This window comes from Thermobia domestica, chromosome 3, assembly GCF_964235325.1.
Source record: "Thermobia domestica chromosome 3, izTheDome1.hap1.1, whole genome shotgun sequence".
In the NCBI taxonomy this organism is placed as follows: domain Eukaryota; kingdom Metazoa; phylum Arthropoda; class Insecta; order Zygentoma; family Lepismatidae; genus Thermobia; species Thermobia domestica.
The window spans coordinates 60,419,666-60,440,494 of record NC_137456.1 but is presented as its reverse complement, the minus strand read 5'-3'; the positions used below and the strand labels follow the sequence as shown (position 1 = coordinate 60,440,494).

General features: G+C 36.1%; 1 protein-coding gene across 1 annotated transcript in view; it reads left to right on the top strand.

Moving 5' to 3' along the window:
• LOC145680421 (uncharacterized) overlaps nt 1-20,829 on the top strand; it is a 179,415-nt gene that overhangs the window by 32,849 nt on the left and 125,737 nt on the right. Inside the window, exon 2 of the mRNA XM_081750936.1 lies at nt 7,338-7,704. Coding sequence (XP_081607062.1) covers nt 7,456-7,704 — 249 coding nt within the window. The 5' untranslated portion in view covers nt 7,338-7,455. The remainder of the gene's footprint in view (nt 1-7,337; nt 7,705-20,829) is intronic.

The window sequence follows — 20,829 nt, the reverse complement described above, 5'->3', positions numbered from 1 at the left end:
TTTTTTTTTTTTTTTTTTTTTTTAAGAGCAATTAACCCTCACTCGTACCTCTTTTCATGCTGGTTTCAATTTTTCCTTCTATAATCATTAAATATGCACATGGTTTGAGCCACCTGTATTTTCCTCTTGTAGAACCAGTTCTAAGCTCTTTCTCCAAAACATTAATCAATTCTAAATGCTTCACTGCTAACAAGTGCTTTTCAGCTCTCCATCGAAGCGTGTTATACTCAGCGTAGCGATCACCATGGTAACAACGTGGTTGTGACGTCATAAACGCTTGAACTAGATCGTTTCCAACTGGTTAATGTATGACGAAGGAGAGTGGTTTTACAATCTAAGAAATCGCTGAAAGAACTTTCAGCAGACGAGAGGAGGGGGATGCATTAAGAAATGTGGCATTGTATGCGTAGTCATCGATCCACAAGTAGTATGCCTGCAAAACCATCGACAAAGCTATCAGTGTTTTTATTTGCCTGTCGCCACTGTATTTTATCAACGTCGGCTCCTTCCTCTCTCTATGGAGTTACAAGAGAAGAGGAGCAAACAATTTTGACATCACAGAGGATTCCTTAGTCCTACCTTGTGGTGTACCAAATCTATACAGTCAGGACTTATCATTACTCACCTCCCTAAGATTGTACTTTATATTATCCACCACTTTCTGCCCTGCGTTAAGATATCTTTTCAACAAATTATACAACTACGGTTCTCTATATTCCAAGAATTCAAATTCGAACATTTCCCATGCGTGCGACATTTCCGTCCATCTTAGGCGTCTTTATCTTGCCCATATGATATTCAATTATGAGTGCATTACATATTATTACGAAATGCTGTTTTTCTCTCTATTCATTCGTTTGTTCCTTATTTATTTTTAAGGAATTTAGTTTAACAAAACTTCTCTCTATATTTACTCTGTCTGTCCGCGTGTATATTAGGAATGGGCAAAACCGTTTTTTTTATAAAATCCTGAAACCGGTTTCTAGAAACCCGAAAAACCGATATTCGGTTTTCTCCAAGACCGGTTCGGTTTTTTCACCGAAACCGGTTTCGGTTTTCTCCAAAAACCGGTTCGGTTTTTCACCGAAACCGATTTTGGTTTTCTTCAAAACCAGTTCGGTTTTCACCGAAACTGATTGATTTCGGTGAAAACTTTTGGAAAACACAAAACTATTTCTGTGGAAACGGATTCGGTTTCCGGAGAACAACGAAACACTATTGTGGTCAGAAATAGTACAAATTAAAAAAACGGAACTGGTTTTGAAGAAAACCGAAACCGGATCCGGTGAAAAACCGAACCGGTTTTGGAGATCACCGATAACCGGTTTTGAAGAAAACCGAACCGGTTTTGAAGAAAACTGAAACCCGTTTGGAGAAAACCGAAAAACCGGTTTTTATGCCCATCACTAGTATATATATAGAGCGAGATCTCTCTCTCTCTGTGTGTGTATGTGTGTGTGTGTGTACATCCGGGAAACAAACGATTTTAATAACTAATTTTAATTTGACGGATTGACAATTTTAAGAACTATCTATTTCAGCTAGGATGTAGAGGATGGAAAGTTAGATACCGAGTTTGTTGATGCCGATGATCGATTTATTGGAAGTGGTAGAACTAGAAATCGACCATTTCCTGTTCTTAAGTTGATCACTGTCGAGCAGAAACGGTAATAAATAGCGAGAATCGGTTTCTTGCAATCGATTAAGCGTCTCAACAATACATTTCAAAATGAAAATAATTTTTTTCAGTTTAACGTCCTACAATTATGCCCTTTAGGCTAAGGAAGGCGATTATTAAGGCCAGTGAATGATCATGGAAGAATTGGTGGAAGGAGAATGTGGAAGGAAACGGGAGTACCCCTAGAAAACCCACGGATACGATATTGATTATGTTACTTACTCGGCCGGGGATTGAACCAGGGACCCCACGCACCTGAGGTAAGCACTGTACCACTAAGCCACCGTGCTTCAGTAACAAATTTCAGTTCCATCTGTAACTCTACTAAAACTAGAAGTGATAAAAATCCACTATAAATTCCGGTTTCTACATTGATCTGCATAGACCAAAAGTAATAAGAGATAGCAAAAAGTTCTTTTTTCTATTTTGGAATCGATTTAGCATTCTAACAGCAGATACTCTCTCTTAACCACCTATTTAAACCGGAAATAGTAGAAATCAAGTACTTCCGGTTTTAATTTTATTCGCTATAGAGTGAAAACGGTCATAGATGTTGAGAAGTGCTTTTCTGCAATCAATTAAGGTTCCAAGAATATATATATATATATATATATATATATATATATATATATATATATATATATATATATATATATATATATATATATATATATATATATATGTATGTATATATATATATATATATATATATATATATATTATCTCCATCCTAAGTTCTCTATTAAAACCAGTTCTAGTACTAAAAGAAACTAAATACACCTTTGCACTCAACTCCAGTTAACTCCATTGTTACTTAAATTCAATAAAATATGGTAAGATGATACCAAATTTCTATAGATATCACATCATCCCCGATGTGACAACCTCTTCCTTCCATACTTGCAGTGCATAGTATATTCGCGCAGTCTAAACACTGCATAGAAAACCTTTACAATCCCTCTCTTTCTCTCCCCGTTCCACGGAATATTCGGTGTATTCCGAATAAACGTGTTAATAATAACAAAATGACATGAATATAGATATGTATAGGAAATATAAACGTTAAGAAGTTAAATATAACTAGAAAAGAACAATGTAATGGGTGGCAATATCAATTAAAGATTTATATTTTGCTGATCTAGCTAACCTCATTCCATACCTTCTTTGGTTACTGAGAATTCTTAGACTATGATCCTTCTCAACTCGTAGAAGAAAAGGTAAAGACATTTAAGAAACGGCAGCAGTCAAAGCAAAATTCATGGACGTACAATTTGACTTAAACGAAATTTACTAAAGGATATTACCCTTTTGTCTTGGAGTATACATGAATAATCACAATGGATAAACGCGATATATTGTGTTTACTTCCTAATGCGATAATAATAATAAGCAGCGAGGTCAAACCAAATCAGAAGAAGAAAAGAGAGACAAGCCAATTTATGCAACTCAACGCAAATAATGCGACTAACGAGTGATTAGCCTGGAACTTGTATGGACACTAAATAGGAGTATACCTCAAATATGAAATACAAGAAATAGAAGTAAATCAACTTATTATGAGCTTCTAATATAACTGTCTGTGACGGACAAGGTACGTTACAGGGTATTGCGTCGGGAGTAGTGTTAGCTCTGTGCCTTTCTATGAAAAAAAGTTTAACTCTCTTTGCGCAAGCGTTCAATTTTAGATGATACAGTTATTGAGAAAGAAATTTACTTTACACTTACTCGATCGTCACCTTCTGATATTCTCTTACCGACGAGGCCACTGTATTCATAAATTTACATCACAATTTAATTTGAAATTGAGATATTTACGATAAGCATAAAAGAAACCAATTAAATTTTGATTTATTTAAAGTTTAAGCATCGAGATCTACTTTGTAACACTCGTGGTCACTCGAGGTTTTCGCAACATCACCAAATAAATTGAAGGAACTGGAATTAGAGATATCATTTACAAAATTTAATTGCTTTGAAATATATCACCATTACGTAGAATACGTCAATGTGTATTTGAATAAAAGTAGGTGGGCCACAACATACTTTTTATTATTTAATGTGGGTCGCGGTAACAACAAGTTTGAGAACCACTGGTCTGTGTTCTTCCCTCAGAGTAAATGACACCTCTCATTCAAAACTTGATTTCATAGTTAAAAAAAAAAAAAACCATTAATCTTTGTTCTTATCGAGTGAGCGACCAATTAGTGATTTATTGGTAAGTGGGGAAGTAAGGCATGGATTTCTTTCTTCTAGACTTTTCTTTTCCCACCTCATTGTTTCCGTAATCCTATTTTCCTAATCTGGGAAAAGTCTCTTCTCTTTCTCGTAAACCATTTATATATGATACCTGTTTCAACTTTCGCATCCCAAACTTTTTTTCTTATATTTTGTATATTTGAGTAGTTTTTCCTCGTTTTGAGTGTGCATTAAATATGGGCTAAAAAAAAAAAAAAAGTGTTGCTATTTCGCAAAATCTCTCCTCTCTTCCTACAAATTCACATTATGTGTTCATCTTAGTTATTGCAGAAATTTTTGCTCTCAGGGAAATACTATGTGTATGCAAATTAAATCTCTGCATACAATACAATGGACAGATTTATGTTTTAGAACATGCTTAATTTTGTTGAGATAATTTAAAAAAATGCAACATCTTTTCCTTTTAGAAGTACACACGGGTTGATACTTTTAGTTTCTGAAGAGCAGAAAATGAAAAGATAAAAAGAGTAAAACCTGGGGGACAGAAAACGCCTGATAAAAAAGAAGGAAACACTAACAAGGTCATAAAAATAGCGGTTTTTGTCACCGTCTGTCGCACTTTTAATAAGATAAAAAAAATAGTATAAGAAGATCCATTTATATGACTTCCGGTTGTGTTTACCTTGCCTTATTCCTTTATATTTTCCACTCCCTTAGTCATCCATAAGCTGCTTCCTACTCCACCAGAAGGAAGTTCATCCATCGCGTTATTATCGTTCTGTTCTAATGGATCTCGCTCGGCAGCTGCGTTACATTGCCATTTATAAACACACAGACAAATGATTATTGCAGACTTCCGAGCTATCAGAACGAAACTGGAAACATTAGATACGCCAAATAATTATCAAATTTACTTATTAGATACGTAGAATACATATTCATAGACCGTTAACATACCTCACGATTTTTTTTTATTTGCATATAATTTTTAACAAATCAACATATGTCAGATCAGCAGTTTACGCAAATGCAATATGCACAGACTCGTAGCCAGGGAGGGGCTAAGGTGGATAATAGCTGTCCTAAATTATTTTTTCCCCACTCTAAAACAGAACGCTGTAGACAATTTTAAAAATGAAGCTAAATTAGATATGGAATTCTTTCTATTTCATTTTCTAAGTTAAATTTCGATTTAGTGCATTGTACTTATTTCTGTGTAAAATGGTACGCTTGTTGTTAAATGCACCAAACATATTTCATTGGTATTTTCTCATGCTAAGGATTTCAAACTCAAGTACGCTGTTATTTCACCTAGACAAGTGCCAAAGTCATAAGACCAGATGCATTTCCAAAGAATAGTTGGATCGAGGTACACAGCGTTAACTACGAACATAAACTGTAGAGCATGGCTGAAGCTATGGGGCTAGCATAAAACTTAGCACCCCTGCGGCCATCTTCAACGCCCCCTGGCACTCAGTTGTTCATTTAGATAAATAGATATTTCAGAAATAAGCGGTGAAAAGAGTCTACAGCTTTGTTATAAGTAGATTTCAGAAATAATAAACTAAACAGTGTTGTGGTGTTCCTATCTCTGTGTCGCTGCTCCTCAGTAATAATTTCTGTCCCTCTTAAGAAATTCCCTTTCTTCCGCCACGTGCCTGAAATACATGAACTAAGTGAGTATATTGTCTGCCCGAAGGCAGGTCCTAACGTCTTGTCTCAAAAATGAGACGGGAGTCGAGGGTAGAAGTCAGTGGCGTATTTAGGGGTGGCTTCCGGGCTTAATTCCCCCCCGAAATTTTACTTACTATAGTAAAGTATATGAAATATCTTGCAGAATTTTCACATTTTCACACAAAGCCCCCCCCGAAAGTTAGCAAAGCCCCCCCGAAACGAAATCGTAAATACGCCACTGGTAGAAGTATTATTTTAAAATTTGAGTCGAGAAGAGAACCGAGAAATTTCTCGAGTCTTGTGGGCATCACTAGTTCACTCAAGTCTTGGATCTCTAATATTGTTTTAGTGTTACATGAAAAACAATATAACGACTATACATTGATACAATGTTTGTACGAACACAATGCAATGCATTTATCAACACTGAAAGATACACAAGTCATTACATAATATACTCGAATAATAAATACGGTTTAATTGTTGGTATATCACACCGCATCGTGAGACCTCTCGTAACACGAAAGCATTCTGATAACTTCTAGATGAAATTAAGAAAAAATCATGGTCTAAATTTTGTACCTAAATTTACCAAACGAGACGAAATAGGGATGCGCACGACACGAGTCGAGACAGGATTTTCCTGACAAAATTCGAGTCGAAACACGGCTTTTCCAATAGAAAAATATACATTTTTCGAGCCGAGACATCACTTTTACAGCACATTTTCGAGACGAGACAGCCATAAATCTTGTCTCGTACGCATCCCTAAGACGAAATGATAAAAGCTACTCCGTACAAGAGAAGAAAGAATTCATTAATAATCAAGAGGAGACGGCTACAAAATTTACGAGACGAGGTGATTAACCTTATTTCTCGTCTCGTCCCATCTCGTGGACAAAACTACTTGTACACTTCAATTAATATTTAATTGATATAAGAAGTAAAAAAATAAATAAATAAACAACTTGTCTCGTGGGCAAACCTACTTGAACACTTCCACCGATATAAAGCACTCTGACTTCCTACAGTGTCAGTAAGCCAGAATCTTTACAAAGGACTAGAGAGAATATTGTTTAAGGCAAAGTTCCTAGACGAGAAGAAGACAGATGAGAGCATAAATGTTTTGCAGAGCAAAAAATTAATTGCGCCAACTTCCGATAATGATGTTTTTATGTGCAGACTCTTCACATTAAGAATTCATGCGGGAACACTAGTACAGCTTAACTATGCCCAATCATTTTAGATTAAAAGAAAGAAATTCATTCCATTTCAAATCGTTTAATGTTCATTCAAGTTTTGAAGGATGCCAAAACATTAGATGATTCATTTGTGCTTTTCCCTTGTGTGCATTCGTATCTGACACACAAAGGCAATATTCATAATCAAATATTATGTTACCCGTCGGAGGATGCGTCTGTTTGGGGAGATTCCTGAATATAAGTCCTGTTCACTGACGACTTGTGAGGGAAGTTACGTCTGTAAAATTTATAGATACAGACTAAGAGAAGAAATCTTACTCTTTCAAGAATTTTGTGTGACTTCCCTCTCATTCCACCACTGAACTTGTTTTAAGAAGTAAGGCATTCTGCACTCTCTTCTTTTGAGATTCAAGATGCCTGTTCATCAACTCTTTTGGTCAATATGGTTTCCCTCTTTAGGTACTTATCAGACATTCGTAGATCCATTCATTTTGGAGTAAGATTTTTGAAAATTTTCTTTAAACACAGGTAATTTACCTTATATTATGTAGCAAGAATAATATATACACATATTCTTCTATTTACAGGATTTTATCTATCTACTGGAATTCATGAACGTTTCGGCGTGTTTTGTGAGAGCAGTGTTGCCAGCCAAGAGCACGTAATAGACATTGTGAGACTGTGTGAGTGAGTGCTTGCTTGGCGATGTCTCTACGTTTCCATGATCTACAAACTCGGACCGCTCAGGACAGACAGTCTCAGCGACCGTACCGCTATGGCCTTATCCTGCTGTGTGTGGGAGCTCTTTTCAATTGGCTTGGACTGGCTCAGTCATATGTGGAGCCCATCCGATATATTGGTGTTGGGTGTATCATTGCGGGGGCGTTGTTAATATGTGCTGCCATGTGTCGTTGGTTAGGGAGGCCGAGGGAAGATGATCCAGAAAGTCAACAGGTGAGTACAAAAATTGTATTTTTTTAGTACTATTATTATTTTCTTATAATTGTTTTTCCTTTTTTAAAAAATTAAGTCGCTTTTGTAGCAGAATCGGATTAATGCTCTCTGGTGCCCTAGGCTTTACTTCCGAAATTCGTCCCCCTCCCCTCAAAACTATCGTAATGTAATTTCAAACAGCCTATATCTCTACTTACCGATTTTGAAGGTGATGTTGTCTATTTTGTTTTATACGTTAAAAAAAATTGTTCATTCTGTTTTTCAACTTCATTCATTACTTTCAGATTATTACAAACTTAAAAAATAACAGGATATCATGGGAATAAACATAAGGAAAGTAATGAAACGTGTTAATGCATAGAAGGGAATCAGGGATAATATTTATATCAAAGGCTTCTTTCCCCTTTGTGTTTGGTACATCTTAACGAGGGGCGTACGCAGGGGGTGGGTCCTGGGGATCCGGATCCCCCCGAAATCCCGACTTTTTTGTAAATGTAGTCTACTTTTGGGGCACTTTTAGAAATTTTCATATAATTTAGCTTCAAATTGTATTTGGACCCCCCCCCGAAACGCTTTAGACCCCTCCCGAAATAAATTTTAGCGTACATCCCTGATCTTAACAATTAAATTTGCTACCCTAGGCGCCATTGGTTATTATACGTGGGTCAGTCAGAAAGTTAGTTGCACTGTTTGAGAAAATAAAACAGGTGCGATCTTTTACAATACTTTTATTTGTGGACAACAGTTTTGTGCAAAAGATGTAATCGTCTCCTTTATTTAAAGATTTGGCACTTTATTATTATTTCTTTTGCGAAGAATTCCCGTCCAACTCCGATAATCATTGTTGGGCTATAGCTTTCACCTTGTCACCTGAGTGGTGTTGTCACATTGAAAATTCTTCGTCTATAGGACGGAAAACATGGAAATCACAAATTGCAAAATCAGTTCATTCACGCGAGCAACGATCTAAGTTTATGGTCTTGCCTCACAGTCGTCAATATCTGTACGTCTGTTCTTAAACATGTTACACCACTTTACGATAGTTTGACGTGATATTGCATTTTCACTATATACTTCGTGCACCTGGCAATAAATATCTATTCAGTTAAACACCTTTTTGCCACAAAGAATAAGTCACTGCACGCTCTCCCAATTTGGACATCATTTGCAGCTTGCCAAGACATGTTCACAGCTGATAAGCAAGCAAAATACAACTTCAGTGTCAAAGCCGTTAACCACGAGCTGCAGATAAATGTCTGCAGTGTTGCCACCAATTTTCAACAAAACATCCTTGTACCAAGATTTTTTTCTGAAAATGTGTGCAACTAACTTTTTGACTGACTCACGTATATTTCAACTTTTGTTAAACGCTAATTAGATTGTAGAATTTTGACATTTGTTGTAATCAAGGGCGCCCGAAGAAAACTTTCTAGAGGGACCCATCTCCTTAGTTGCTATATTACGTTTGGTATTTTTTATTTGTATTAAGAAAATCTTAAGAAATTTAAGTACTTTTCGTGAGCCAGCGGGGCCGACCCCCCTGCTCCCCCTTCGGGCGCCCATGTCTGTAATGCCCTTGTTCAGTATTACAGCTGAGTGTATTATTGATTCGAGTTAATTAACTTGCATCGGTCTTGAAAGTACTCTCACAATTCACATCCGATTGTGTGCATTAAATTTATTTAAAATATTGGATTTCCCAATATTTAAAATTCTTTTTAAGTATTTTTTAAATAATGCATAACAAAGTCATTGATGTCCATAATTCGTTTCCTTTATATATATATATATATATATATATACTAGCAGCGTTCACCCCGCTTCGCTGCGGTCACCCCGGAACGCAATAAACTTTGTTACTTAGATAATTTTTACTTTTTCGCTTTCAAGTGATATGATAAAAACCATAGAAGATTGCAGTAAATGTTAACATTATATCGCCTGTCATTTATGTTAACCCGCCCCGCTTCGCTGCGGTCACCCCGGAACGCAATAAACTTTGTTACTTAGATAATTTTTACTTTTTCGCTTTCAAATTGCAGTAAATGTTAACATTATAGCGCCTGTCATTTATGTTAACCCGCCGAGTCACGTGGTCATGCGGGTTGCATATAAATACGTTTTTTATTTTTATACCTATGATGAACTAAGAAAGGATTTGTACGCATGGACACCTGAATGGTCAATTATCTCAAGACACTGGTAATTAAAAATTAAAGTGATATGATAAAAACCATCTAGGGTCCAAATCCTAATAACCCCCCAAAAATGAAAGAAATCGGTTCAGCCGTATTAGCGTGATGAGCGGACAAAGGATTTGTGCGTTCTCTTTTATATAATAGATATATATAAACAATTCAAAATTAATGTGTTAGTAAGTGGAATTCCAATCGTACGTTGGTGAGACAACCTTTCTATCATCTGATTTTTTTTTTCTTTCTTTGTTGGAATGAAAGCAAAATTGAATGTAAAGAAAGTTCCACCTGAAGGACACTCTTTTTACCTTCACTTGTCTGGAAAGTTGTCTGTGTCACTCATTATTCTGTTTTAACTTGTCAGTTGATAACAATTAATACTCCATAATAGGCATCTGATAAGAAATAAATACGTTTGATATGCTTTCAGCAAACGTTGTACAGTTAATTGATTGTTACGGTACGAGAATACATGCATAACATGTACTGTATTATTGTTCTAATGTGTTTCTTGAGTTCCAAGCAAAATACAAAATATAGGCCTTCCCGGTGGTGTAGTAAATAGCGCGCACGCCTTTTGTGTACTTAATACCGGCAGAAGAATCTTGATTCCTCCTTCAACTGTAGGTCCACGTCGATATAGCCTCAATGCTGAAAGGGGACACGGTACTTCAACTTCCCAATAAAATAGAACTAACAAGGGACATCACCCAAATTGTCCGGCTCCATGCTATGGTTTTCATTTTTCAAACTTTACTTTAATTCAAAATGGTGGATTTCAAGATGGCTGCCGTCAAGGTTACCTTTACGTTGTCTCTTCCCTCGAGGCATACTATGTATTACAGAAGCTTTTATCCACTTATTATCATTAATACGCGGGTTAGAAGCGGAGGTAAGGGACTTTCGCACGTAGTAAGTAAACAATCAAATGCCTGTAACTTTTTCCCAAATGGGTGTGTCTCAAAACTAGCTTCACCATTGTCTTCCTGATTAAATTCTAGCCCGAAATTATGTATCATATTACCCTTTTCCCATTTAAAAAACTTGACCTTAATTCAAAATGGCGGATTTCAAGATGGCTGCCGTCAAGGTCATACATACCATACAACTTTCCCCTAGGCATTATATGTATCTACATGGTTGTTCTTTCATTAACGTTCCGTTTACAAAGGCTAGTAAGGGACTTCTGCAGTAATCTCTAACAACCACATCACAACTTTTAAAAATAATAAAAAAAAAAAAATATAAAACATGCACCACGGCAAAAATTTCTGTCATCACAAATAATACATATATGTCCTCTATCAGCTAGAAAAATTTCATTGAAATCGGAGCTGGACAATTGGGTGATGTCCCTTGTAAGTATTCAAACTGTCTTGAAGGTGACGTCAAACAGGGTTGGCAAAAACCATGCTTTTTTTTTTTTTTCGAAAAATCCATTTTTTGTTTGTTTAGGTTTGTTTGGTTTAAATGATTTGCTCTATGCATTTATATTAAATATGAACAGAAATGCGTTTGTTTTGCCTTGGTGTTATTATGCAACGACGGTGTTAAGCTCAAAGCGGAATCCAAACCGCTTCTCGGCTTACATCCGAGAGAAAGTGTTCTTCATTTGGACTCAATACCGGGACTACCACAAATACGATGAGTCTGCCGACTCACTCACAAAGCACTCCTGATAAAAATATGTTGTAATAATCTTTACATACTTGTAATATAATCGTCAAGAGTCAATTCAGAAGGACAAAAGGATAAACAGTTGCACAAGTGAAACCATTATATACAAATCGAGAAGCTCCCGCCGTAGCCATTGGGAAAATCCCGTTATCGCTTGGTATGTAAAATTTTAAGGTAAACGTATCATAATCAGTACGTTAAAACTGAGGGATTAAGTTACAAATTTAGTATGTAGGTATCATTCAATAAAATTAAAACTGAAAGTCCAATCCAAGCTAGTGTTGGAAGCTACGTAGGCAGTCGATAAATTTTGCCAATTTCTATCAATATATTTAAGCAACCTTTGTTTCTTTATAAAACAACAGGCATTCAAGCGAGCAGAAATATGCAATTTGGTGTCGTTTCGGGTAATACCAGTGCCGTGCCGTGGAAAATCAGCACCCGGGGCGAAAGTATAAGACGGCGTCCCCATACATATATTCCAAGTAATTTTTCCTGTCTTTTTCTTTTTTCTCTCCCGAATTTTGCGCCCCATTACTTCGGCGCCCGGGGTCGTCGCCCCGCTTACCCTCCCCACGGCACGATACTGTGTAATACAGAGGTTATCAAGAAGACTTGCTTAAAGTGACACCCGAACCGCTACTTGGTTTACACTTGAAAGAAAGGTTGTGGAGTGGTTCGACCGAGAATTGGAAATGGGACGCCTTGATTAAAAAGTGAAAAGGAGATAAAACTAATCCATATGGTTTGATATGTGGAAACGTCACCATGAAATTCGCACGATTTAAAGCATTTGTCGTTCTTTTTTTTTTTTTTTTTTTTTTTTTTTTTGTTTAAACCCGTTTTTGTTTTTAAACATTGCTTCAAACCAAAGTTTAAACCATGGTTTAAACCAGCCAACCCTGATGTGAAATGATACATATTTTAGCCTAGGTGTTATATTTATTTGCAATTACTCATCGTTTTAGACTTCGATATTGTGCTGTTCATAAGCAATGGAAGTCTTATAGAACATTCGTTATGTTCATTAATGGAACCTGTAAAAGTGCCGCTACCCATGACTAAACAGAATAATGCATTAACATAAATAGTAGTTTAAGAATAATTGTAAATATTAAGAATATTACATTAAATATACAGAATAATGCATTCTTTTAAGTAGAAAACCATTAATTTTCCACTTCTTTATTGTCGTAAACTAAAATATAATCAGATGTTCGTTATTTGAATTACGTGCCTTCAGAATTTGAACAATAGACAGGAATATTTTGTACTCCATCCAGGGTTATTCCTAGGTATATTCTACATTTTCAGTGAGAGATGCAAACTTCCGTGCCTGAAACTATTGACGGGGATGATTCGCACTCTAGTTTAGCTATTATGAATTCAATGTGAGTTATTTTTAGTGCGAAATATAAGTGAAGGAGCGACCTTTATGAGAGTATGCCTTGCCTTAAAAAATCAAATAGCAAATGTGATCATCGTGCGTATTCAGTCGATTTAGCTCCATCTGACTTGAGGTTGTTCCCAACATTAAATACTATGTTAAAAGGAGGATGATGTTTAAACATCGATGATACCCAGTGATAAATTAACGTCAGGAAAGTATATTCTGGGAAAGGGATTTTAGGCTAGTTTCCAGAGATTGAAACACGAAACAGGTGTAGAGAAGATGATCATATTTCTAAATGCACTTTGAGAAATAAATTGTCACATATCGAATATGTGACGGAATTGCTGCGTTACATAACAAAACCAGGTGCATATATTGCTAAATGACTTTGTTGAAAGCGCATCTGCATTAATAGTCAACATTCTAAAAATGAAATAAAACTGTTAATGTCAAAGAAAAAGTTTCTGTTGGAGCGTTCATTCGCAGTGTATTATCTTTCTTTTCTTCTTTTAAAGAATGTTTTGTGTCAGCGGTATATCTATGCAGACAAAATAGCGAGGAGTAGAAAAACATGTAGAAGTGTGGTGGTTTACGGTATTGGTGTCGGACGACTGACTGTGAGGCAAGGAAGGTGATAACCCTATATGAGCAATTAAATCATTTTACGAGGAAGACGGGACAAATTTTATGATGATGAAATCTGAAAGAGAAGCCATTTCACGGGAAATTGGGTTAATGAATGATGGGTAAATTTGAAGATGTCCTTTAAAAAAATGAAAAAGAAATAGAAAAAATCGGGATAGTCGATAGGTTTATCTAAACTGAAGTGTTGCAGTATATAGCTGCTTTGCAGATGTTTTTTTTTTACGTATTTTGTACAGTCATATACAAAATTAAATCCCCATCTAATGTGATATTTTTGCTGTCAACCAATAACTTTCAAATGGGATGACCTTTATTAATTGCAAAAGTCAGAAAGACAGAAACCTCCAAAAATATGTTTTTAGACATTTACCGTAACGTTAGATTAAATCTCTCCTAAGCTCACCATTACTTTTTTTTTAAAGTGATTAACTTACGGACAATGAGAAATATGAAAAAATGTAGAAAGTGAGCCAGGTAGTATGTAAAATAAAAGTGTAAAAAGTGAGTCAGGTAGTATCTACTAACAAAAATGTAGCAAGTGAGCCAGATAGTATATAAAAACTAGAAAGTGAGCTAGATAGTATCTAATAACAAAAATATAGAAAGTGAGCCAGATAGTATCTAATAACAAAATGTAGAAAGTGAGCCAGGTAGTATGTAAAATAAAATGTAGCTAGTAAGCCAGATATTATCTAATAACAAAAATGTAGAAAGTGAGCCAGGTAGTATGTAAAATAAAATGCAGCAAGTGAGCCAGGTAATATCTAATAACAAAAATGTAGCAAGTGAACCAGGTAGTATCTAATAACAAAAATGTAGCAAATGAGCCAGGTAGTATGTAAAATAAAAATGTAGGAAGTGAGCCAAGTAGTATGTAAAATAAAAATATAGAAAGTGAGCCAGGTAGTATCTAATAATAAACATGTAGAAAGTCAGACAAGTAGTATCTGATAACAAAAGTAGAAAATGAGCCAGATAGTATATAATAATAAAAATGTCGAGAGGGAGCCAAGTAATATCTAATAACAAAAATGTAGAAAGTGAGCCAGATAGATATAATAATAAAAATGTGGAAAGTCAGCCAAGTAGTATCTAATAACAAAAATAGAAAATTAGCCAGATAGATATAATAATAAAAATGTAGAAAGGGAGCCAAGTAATATCTAATAATAAAATGTAGGAAGTGAACCAGGTAGTATCTAATAACAAAAATGTAACAAGTGAGCCAGGTAGTACCTAATAACAAAAAATGTAAAAAAGTTAGAAGCATTTTAATATAGACTGTAGATATTAGGGTGAGTTTCTGGCAAATTTGGAGAAGTGATAGGTGATGTCAAATGGATATAATGTATTATCAATCCATATCCGAGTATGCTTCATTAAGATTTCGTCTTTTGGAGTTGCGCTATTACCATTCAATTAAAGCAAAAAGCCTGCAGTGTCCATCAACCCGCTATACACAGCTCTTTTAATGGTTGCCTAACACAAGAATATGAACCATAGCAACGACTTACTAGGGATATACTTGAACCTGAACCCACAAAGTGGGGGTGATATATATATTTCCTGAAAGCTTGGGTCACGGTAAGATCAAAATCGGCTACCAAAATTGGGGAGGTCTCACATTCCGCTTGGAGGCAGGACTTTACTCATTGTTATTAAAATTTTCAAGCGTGTCCATAAAGTCCATTGCAAACCCAAAAAATCGGAAACGGAGAGACAGATACGAAAACAAAAAAACATGTCTTTCATCATATCAATAGTACAACGTATCAAAGTAAAATAAATTTTCCTAGGGTCCCCCGCAGGGTCTTAGGCGGGTTCCAACTCAAAATTTTTAAATGGTAAGGGGGGGGGGTCAACTTGCATATCGTATGAAAGTTGGTGTTAAATGAAAGAAGATAAATCAAGTCTGGACTCTCTACGATAAGCCTGTGCAAAATACGAGGTAGCTATGGGTAACAAAATATGGGTAGGTAGCTATGGGTAACAAAATATCAACACAATCTTCATTGTAAAGTCTATGGCCACTCATATGAATTTGAAACGGTGGGATTAGTGTAAAAACAAAAGTACAGATGCGTCATTATTTCAAAAGTATAATGATTCAAAATATAAAAAAAATATTCCAGGTCCCTCGACTTCTCGACTCTTGATAATAAGCCTGTGCAAAGTGACGGTGGGTCAAAATGTCAATACAAGCGTCATTGAAAAGTCGGCACTCCTATTAATCTGAAACGGTGAGACAGGTGTAGATAAAACTAGAATATACCTCGTATTACGGTTAAAAAAAAAAAAAAAAAAAAAAAAAGTTGCAGGGTCACTCGCAGGATACCAGACAGGGTCCCACTCAAAAGTTTCAAATGCCAAGTTGGGCAAATAAGTACATGATGTGAAAGCTCAACTTGAACCCCTTTCCCATTTCAACATTTTGAGTTGGACCCCGCCTAAGACCCTGCGGGGACCCTAGGAAAATTTATTTTACTTTTGATACGTTATACTATTGATAAGATGAAAGAGATGTTTTTCTCTTTTCATATCTGTCTCACCGTTTCCGATTTTTCGGGGTTGCAACGGACTTTATGGACATGCTTAAAGATTTTAATAACAATGAGTAAAGTGCTGCCCCCAAGCGGAATGCATGAGACCTCCATAATTTTGTTAGCCGGTTTTGATCTTACCTTGACCCAAGCTTTCAGGAAAGATATACATCACCCCCACTTTGTGGGTTCAGGTTCAGGTTCCCGTGTTAGAGACAGTGTTAATTTTATGAACTCAAAATGCCTCCTAAAACGTTGAATAGAAAAATAATAGCACTTTTTTCTTTTAATTTCAAGAGAACTGGCATGTCTAACAAAATTTGGAATCGACCAGCGATAAAAGCATGTTTCTAGAGTTTGTGGTTTCCGAAATCTCATCGAAAGAAATTGGCTACAAACATATAAATGTAGCGGATTGATAGAACGTACGATGGAAGGGAAAATATGAATGGTGAAGGATACTGCGAATGGTATGAAAATGGATTATTGCACCATCAACAGACGGAGGAACTTAGCTGAGGGCTGTAGTAATGGAACTTGCGGACAGTGATGGGAGAGTACCTATAATAATGATAGTAATTCCATTTTGTGTATCTCCAGTATTGTTCCTTTCAGACATGCTTTCAGGGTGACTTACACCCTCCCTTGAAGTTAACATAAATTAAATTACCATGTTATGTCACTCTTATCGCAGGGAACATCATTTTGCATGTAATATCTAAAACAAGAATCATTTATGTCTTTCCTCTGGCCTACTGTATTAAATTGAATCTTTCAGTTTTACGGCCCACGGTTATGCTGGTTGGGCTAAAGGAGATTGTGATGATGAGAATGTAATTGGTGGAATGAAGAAAGTGGGAGTGAGCGAAATAACCCCAAGAAGATCCATACACATGGCGTTTGTCCACCGCAAACCCCACTGGGCGCAAGCTAGAATCAAACAGTGACCTCACGCACCAGAGGTGAATACTCTTCCACTGAACCACCTCGGCCCCAACGGTGTTTAAAGTTTAACTATATTCACGAATTTTCATTGTGTATACTAGGGGTGCCCAACACGTCTACCGCGGTTTACTCGGTGCTTCTGTGCCGTACTGTCTTTATCGATCACTGTTATAGTTTCGTAGGTTAAGTAGACTGCCAGTGATTTCTGAAATCTAAAGAAGGTCTCAAAATTAAAAAGATTGGTAACCCAGATATATAGCTAAATAGTATCTGAATGCATTCCCACTTATCTTTTGATCCCTCTACCCCTCGGACAAAGCTTTTTGGAAGAAATTCTGCTCGCTTGCTAATTGATATAATTACTTATCGAAAATAAAACTGATTAATTTTTAGCCAGGCATGTTAGCAACAACATACTGTAAACACGGTATTAATACATGCAAACACAGATAGATACGAAAGGAAACCTGATTGTTGCCATAGTAACGATAGAAGTGACGTAATTTGTGCTGATACATTTTTCTTTCTTTAGTAGATAGATTTGAAAAGTTGTTTCATTGATAACACAATATCAGTCAGGTGACCTACTACCTGAAATATATTTTTAAAACCAATTTTGTCCTTACAAGACCTTCTCGTGAAGAAAAAGCAAATAAGTAAGCTTAAACAAACGTTTAAAAATATTCTTAATCTATGTATGTGAATACATAAAGTTATCCCTCTAAAAAATTAAATGAGCTCCACAAAGAGGAAAATAAACAGGTTAACAAGTTACATCATTTATCCAAATCAAAGTGTAATTCTATTTATCATAACTGTATCAGGGCCTTGGTTATTGCTGTTACTATTAAGGTGAGCCTTTTTGTTAGTCATGTAGCAAATATCAAAATACTGTTTCCAAGAAACAAGGTCAAAACAGAAGGTTGATTCTAATTTGTTATTAGTAAAGTTCCGCTAAGCGACCTTCGCAAGATGCAGGTGTGATACATGTTATAAACCACGTCTAATAAGATCCTGCTTCCCTTCAGGTAGCCAGTTATAAAACAAAAGCGTGTAGTACTGTTTTTGTTTCTGGTTTAGCGTATTCTTTTTTTGTTTATTTGGCTTCAGACTGGTAGATCAGTTTATTTTCTTATTATCTCACATTCTTTGTTATGATAGGTCGGTGACTTGCACCATGGGACAAGGTGTTATGGGTAGACTCGTGTTGTTCAGTTATTGATTGCGCTCGTTTTACGTGTCAGTAATTATCTTTGCTTTACGTGTCTGTAGTTAGCTCCTTGGTTTTCTGGGTTCCTAGATGGGAAGTAAACTGAGTTTTGGATGAAGATTTAATTATTGGTAATTCAAGAGGTAATTTGGCTGTTAGAGCCAAGCAAGCTTTATTTTTTTATTTTTATTTATTTATTTATTTATTTTTTTTTTTTGTATAAGAAGGGTTGAGGGGGAAGGCAAATAAAAATCTAAGAGAGCTATACTAGGGCACTAGTTCATAAAAGACGTGTCCCGCATAAGAGAAACAGACATCTAATTTGTCTTAGCTCCGGGAAGCAATCCCCACGAAAGTATACCTAGAAGAGCACGGGTACCCATACCCAGGGGCGGATCCAGGACCGACTTCTGGGGGGGGGGCGGTGGGTTATCATACTGCTACTTTTAACGGCTCCAAACTTTGGGATGGGTTTTATTTATATATAAGAAAATTCCCTCTTCTGGGGGGGAACGATCGCCCCCTGGATCCGCCCCTGCCCATACCCGCAAAGAATTTGGGCGTAACTCGCCCAAATTTATCATCCTCCCCACAAATTCTTACCCCATATACACGTTTCATGATCTGTATATGCCTAAGAAAGGGTTTTGAATTGAGTCCGTCTGTTCATTTCTATGGCGGAGTCGTAGAAACTACACTATGTATGTAGCGCATTGGGACTACATTTTGAAACGTCATTTTTGATATTGTTATCCAGCGGAGAGAAGAGGGATTGGAATGTCTGACCTACACCTGTGGTTCTCAACCTAATTCCTATCACGACCCCCATTTTAACACATTCTCTTGTCAGCGACCCCCTTATAATTTATGGTTTGTAATAAGCTTGCGTTGGATTTTTAATATATCTATTGCGGAGATTTCACGATATCCATCTATTTCTATAATAGTAGAACCCATTTCTTATATATAGTGGATACAGTAACTTCTCTAAAAGCGAATGGATTAAAACCAAATTTGGTCAATTCTTTCATGTTACAAATACCGAATCCGGTTTGTCATACTGTTTCAAAATGGAGGCCATTTGAAAATTTTAAACCTTTTAAACCTTAAAAATTTTAAACTCCCTTAATTTTGGGTCATATGATGAAAAAAAATAAAGTGATTTCTAATTTTGGTTTAAAAAGCTTGGACAGTTGAGGAAAAAAAGTTATTGAATATTTTATATGATTTGATAATGTGCGTCACGAAGATTGAACCGAACATTGCCGCACTAGTGAAATCACACCATGCTCAGGTATCTCATTAGCTTTCAATTTTAATTGTATTTCAATATGCATTTTTTGTTGCATTTGTATTTTTCTGGTATTTCAATATGTAGTTCTTATTAGTTTCATATCGTACCTCTTTCATTTTAAACAACTCTTGCACCTGTTGAAAACGTTTAGTAGACTTTTTTTTGTTGTTAACAGTATATATAAAAATAAAAACATGGCTATCAGAACAAAATTCAAAATAATATGTAAAAATATTTTCCGGTATTACATTCTAATTGTATTTATCTCTTCCGCTTATCTTCGCGACCCCCAGGTTGAGAAATCCAGTTCTACACCAAAATAGAAGACTAATTTACTGGAGAATGATCATCAGAAGCAGCAATTTTTACTTATAATATTTCGACAATAACCCATAGTGTCATATGGATATTAAAACCGGTATATATAAAATGGATGAGGGTGTTACGTGCATAAAAATAAAATAAAAAAATGGGCTCTGAACATTGGAAATACTTAAAGGAAAAGAAAATAATCATATATTAGGAATGACAAATTTCGTAATTACGTGAAAGAGTAGAAAGCCATTGATTTAAATAACCTTCTGCTCTGACACTGGTAAATCCGGTATTTAACAATGAATGTCCGGATTCCGGTAGATCGAAACTTTTAAGTCTCAGGAACTTAGATCATAAAATGACCGTAACTTTTCCTTTTCGTTCAGTGAAGCTAACATGCCTTCAAGAATGAATAAAAGAAATAAAGTAGTATAAATATTCCAATTCGTTTTATGTGTAGACCTATACCACAGTCCATCAAGATACTTCAAAGTACAGGGTGGCCCAAAAGTAGGTATACAGTCCCGTACTGATCAGCTCATTGCATTTTATATAATTTCTTATTGTTATGCAGGCCTGTCCATGAATTGGCTCCCGGAGCCGAAGCGTGAGCGACCACGAGCGGTGATAAGAACAGGTGAGCACAGGTGTTGGTAGGTCCGCCCCTTCCACTGCATCCGATAAGTGTTGCCAACCACACGTGATGGTAAAAAACCTACGGCCAAGCCTGGTCACAAATTCTCACGATGTTGAAGCATTGAGCAGACGCAAGCGTGAAATGTGCAGGTGTGCTCTCCCCCTCCCCATTTCGAAAGCAGTGACGCGAAAACACTGCAGAAAATAAAATTGGTACGTTTTTTGATCGAGGAAGACGCATGATAGAGGTTACAGTTAGCGTTGAAGTAACTAAC